General features: G+C 42.7%; 1 protein-coding gene across 1 annotated transcript in view; it reads left to right on the forward strand.

Annotated features, from left to right (window-relative positions):
• The window catches only part of wdpcp (WD repeat containing planar cell polarity effector), a 257,819-nt gene that overhangs the window by 126,551 nt on the left and 126,268 nt on the right, over window positions 1–5,000 (forward strand). The window contains exons 13-14 of the mRNA XM_071394507.1: window positions 41–164; window positions 3,540–3,603. Coding sequence (XP_071250608.1) covers window positions 41–164; window positions 3,540–3,603 — 188 coding nt within the window. The remainder of the gene's footprint in view (window positions 1–40; window positions 165–3,539; window positions 3,604–5,000) is intronic.

The raw sequence follows: 5,000 nt of genomic DNA on the forward strand, positions 1-5,000 counted from the left end.
CAGTAAACCAATGAAATTTATGTTTATTTCCTGTCTGCAGCCCAGTTGGAGGCAGCTCTGGGTGTGTTCTACGCTCCGCCCCGCCCCCTCTCTGACTCGGTGGTTCTAGAATACAGAGGGCCAATCAGCAAGTACGCCCGACGCTTCTTCCACCACCTACTCAGGTAACCCAGCCCCCTACAGTATAACCCACCCACTCGGGTAACCACACCTCCTATACACTTAACCACACCCACCAAGGTCTGCCAAACGGAAAAATACTTTCACCTTTCATTTAAATACATTCATAATTTTCTGTCATAGATTTACATTTTAGTCATTTAGCAGATGCTCTTATCCAGAGTGACTTACAGTTAATTGGGTTTAAGATACTGTAGCTAGGTGAGACAACCACATGTCAGTCATAGTACAGTGCATTCTGAAAGTATTCTTGACTTTTTCCACATTTTGTTACGTTACAGCCTTATTCTAAAATGGATTAAATTGGTAGTTTTTTCTCATCAATCTTGACAAAATACCCCATAATGACAAAGCAAAAACAGGTTTTTAGAAATGTTATCAAATGTATTAAAAATAACAAACTGAAATATTCCATTTACATAAGTATGATGGAGGCCACTGTGTTCTTGGGGACCTTCAATGCTGCAGAAATGATTTGGTACCCAGACCTGTGCCTCGACACAATCCTGTCTCGGAGCTCTACAGACAATTCCTTCGACCTCATGGCTTGGTTTTTGCTCTGACATGCACTTTGCTCTGACATGTCAACTGTGGGACCTTATATAGACAGGTGTGTGCCTTTCCAAATCATGTCCAATCAATTGAATTTACACCAGGTGGACTCCAATCAAGTTGTAGAAACATCTCAAGGATGATCAATGGAAACAGGATGCACCTGAGCTAAATGTTGAGTCTCATAGCAAAGGGTCTGAATACCTTTGTAAATAAGATATTTCTGTTTATTTATTATTTATAAATGTGCAAAAAAAATCTAAAAACCTGTTTTCGCTTCGTCATTATGGGGATGTCATTATGGGGTATTGTGATGTCATTATGGGGTATTGTGATGTCATTATGGGGTATTGTGATGTCACTATGGGGTATTGTGTGGAGATTGATGAGGAAATTGTTTTATGTAATTCATTCTAGAATAAGGCTGTAACGTAACAAAATGTGGAAAAGGTCAAGAGGTCTGAATACTTTCCAAAGGCACAGGAAGCACATTTTCCCTCAATCAAGTAGTTATTAGTGCTAGTAGGAAAAGACAAGGGAGTTTAAAAAATGTTTTTTGTACATTAGTTAATAAAGTAAGTAGCTAACAGCACTGAGTCGATCAATTCAGAATGAAAGACATTTGGTTGGTAATGATGATAACGATGTGTTCTCTTGCTCTCAAACACACACACACACACACACACACACACACACACACACACACACACACACACACACACACACACACACACACACACACACACACACACACACACAGATAATTGAAAAGAGGGTCTCTCCCCATTTATAGAGATTAGAGTTGGGAGGCTGAGTATCTACTCAGTACAATACTCCTCAACTTCTCCAGGCCAGAGCCAACATGAAACTAACTCAACCAAAGAGAAGCATTTTCATTTGATGTTGAACAAGGGATGAATGCAGGTGGGTGATAAGGGAGAGAGAAAAGGAGGGATGCCAGAGAAGGCTCTGCTTGCCAAAGAGAGAAAATGGAAAAAGGCAGATGTGAAGGGAACTAGCTAAGCAAGAACACTGTGGACCACTGTAGTGATGGCAGGTTTTACAGCAAGAACACTGGACCACTGTAGTGATGGCAGGTTTTACAACAAGAACACTGGACCACTGTAGTGATGGCAGGTTTTACAACAAGAACACTGTGGACCACTGTAGTGATGGCAGGTTTTACAACAAGAACACTGTGGACCACTGTAGTGATGGCAGGTTTTACAACAAGAACACTGGACCACTGTAGTGATGGCAGGTTTTACAACAAGAACACTGGACCACTGTAGTGATGGCAGGTTTTACAACAAGAACGCTGTGGACCACTGTAGTGATGGCAGGTTTTACAGCAAGAACACTGGACCACTGTAGTGATGGCAGGTTTTACAACAAGAACACTGGACCACTGTAGTGATGGCAGGTTTTACAACAAGAACACTGTGGACCACTGTAGTGATGGCAGGTTTTACAACAAGAACGCTGTGGACCAATGTAGTGATGGCAGGTTTTACAGCAACTATATATATACTCATTACTGGGTTAATTTGTTGGTGTATATATACTCATTACTGGGTTAATTTGTTGGTGTATATATACTCATTACTGGGTTAATTTGTTGGTGTATATATACTCATTACTGGGTTAATTTGTTGGTGTATATATACTCATTACTGGGTTAATTTAGTTGGTGTATATATACTCATTACTGGGTTACATTTACATTTACATTTAAGTCATTTAGCAGACGCTCTTATCCAGAGCGACTTACAAATTGGTGCATTCACCTTATGACATCCAGTGGAACAGCCACTTTACAATAGTGCATCTAAAACTTTTAAGGGGGGGGGGGGGTGAGAAGGATTACTTTATCCTATCCTAGGTATTCCTTAAGATACCTAATTTGTTGGTGTAAATATACTCATTACTGGGTTAATTTGTTGGTGTATATATACTCATTACTGGGTTAATGTGTTGGTGTATATATACTCATTACTGGGTTAATTTGTTGGTGTGTATATATACTCATTACTGGGTTAATTTGTTGGTGTATATATACTCATTACTGGGTTAATGTGTTGGTGTATATATACTCATTACTGGGTTAATTTGTTGGTGTATATATACTCATTACTGGGTTAATTTGTTGGTGTATATATACTCATTACTGGGTTAATGTGTTGGTGTATATATACTCATTACTGGGTTAATTTTCTTGGTGTATATATACTCATTACTGGGTTAATTTTCTTGGTGTATATATACTCATTACTGGGTTAATTTAGTTGGTGTATATATACTCATTACTGGGTTAATTTTCTTGGTGTATATATACTCATTACTGGGTTAATTTGTTGGTGTATATATACTCATTACTGTGTTAATTTGTTGGTGTATATATACTCATTACTGGGTTAATTTTCTTGGTGTATATATAATCATTACTGGGGCGGCAGGTAGCCTAGTGTTTAGAGCGTTGGGCCAGTAACCGAAAGGTTGCAATATCGGATCCCCGAGATGACAAGGTAAAAATCTGTTGTTCTGCCCCTGAACAAAGCAGTTAACCCACTGTTCCTAGGATTGTAAATAAGAATTTGTTCTTAACTGACTTGCCTAGTTAAATAAAGGTTGCATTTAAAATGCAAAAATATATAATTACTGTGTTAATTTTGTTGGTGTGTGCATCTTCATATACTTTTTAACTGTCTGTACAGAAAATCTCAAACACTTAACTCAACCTGCAGGTATAATGCTTTTTAATGTGTTAATGTCTTATAATACAGTTTATAATCATGTTCTGTCTGTAGACATCAGCGCTTTGAGAAGGCCTTCCTGCTGGCGATTGACATTGGAGCTAGAGACCTGTTTATGGTGAGGCAGTCTCTCTTTTTCCTCCTCTTTTCTCCCTCTCTCTCTGTCTCTCTCTCTCTCGCTGTCTCTCTCTCTCTCTTTTCCTCCTCTTTTCTCCCTCTCTCGCTGTCTCTCTGTCTCTCTCTCTCTCTCCGTCTCTCTCTCTCGCTGTCTCTCTCTCTCTCACTGTCTCTCTCTCTCTCGCTGTCTCTCTCTCTCTCGCTGTCTCTCTCTCTCTCGCTGTCTCTCTCTCTCGCTGTCTCTCTCTCTCTCTCGCTGTCTCTCTCTCTCTCTCTCTCTCGCTGTCTCTCTCTCTCTCTCTCGCTGTCTCTCTCGCTGTCTCTCTCGCTGTCTCTCTCTCTCTCATTCTTTTGTTCCTCTTCTCTCTCCTCTCCACTCTTCTCCGTACCTCTCTCCTCTACTCTTGTCTCCTCCTCTTCTCTCGTCTTCTCTCGTCTTCTCTCTGTCTCTCTGTCATGGTGAGTAGCAGGTGGAGGGGCCTTGTGACCTGAACACTTTTCTTCCCTCTCCTCCTCTCACCTGTTTTCTTCTCGCTCGCTCGCTCGCTCTTTCTTTTGCTCTACGGTGAAACGGTCTTGTATGTCTGACCCCCTTCTTTGTGGGGGCCCCCTTTTGCTTCACCCTCCATGCTTCAACAACGCCCCCCCCAGCCATTTAATGTTCACGCTTTGCACCTCCTCTCTCACCTCCTCCCCCCTACTCCATCACACTGATAGCAATGGTTCCAATTCACTCGCCACTAAGTAGAGCCTCTGAGAAGCCGAGTTGAAAAGGTGGAGCCGAGGCTATGGACCTTGAAAGAACACAGAGAGAGAGAGGAGTGAGGCAAGGGAGAAGGAGAGAGGAGAGACAGAAGGAGAGAGGAGTGAGGCAAGGGAGAAGGAGAGAGGAGAGACAGAAGGAGAGAGGAGTGAGGAAGGAGAGAAGGAGAGAGGAGAGACAGAAGGAGAGAGGAGTGAGGCAAGGGAGAAGGAGAGAGGAGAGACAGAAGGAGAGAGGAGGGGGTGGAGGTAAAGGACCGCTCCAGAAACAGAGATAAAGAATGGGGAGAGGAACAGAAAGGAGACCTCCTCTGTCACCTAGGAGACATGCCAGAGAAAGGAGACCTCCTCTGTCACCTAGGAGACATGCCAGAGAAAGGAGGCCTCCTCTGTCACCTAGGAGACATGACAGAGAAAGGAGACCTCCTCTGTCACCTAGGAGACATGCCGGAGAAAGGAGACCTCCTCTGTCACCTAGGAGACATGCCAGAGAAAGGAGGCCTCCTCTGTCACCTAGGAGACATGCCAGAGAAAGGAGGCCTCCTCTGTCACCTAGGAGACATGCCAGAGAAAGGAGGCCTCCTCTGTCACCTAGGAGACATGCCAGAGAAAGGAGACCTCCTCTGTCACCTAGGA

The sequence above is a fragment of the Salvelinus alpinus genome, chromosome 3 (genome assembly GCF_045679555.1).
Source record: "Salvelinus alpinus chromosome 3, SLU_Salpinus.1, whole genome shotgun sequence".
In the NCBI taxonomy this organism is placed as follows: Eukaryota; Metazoa; Chordata; class Actinopteri; order Salmoniformes; family Salmonidae; genus Salvelinus; species Salvelinus alpinus.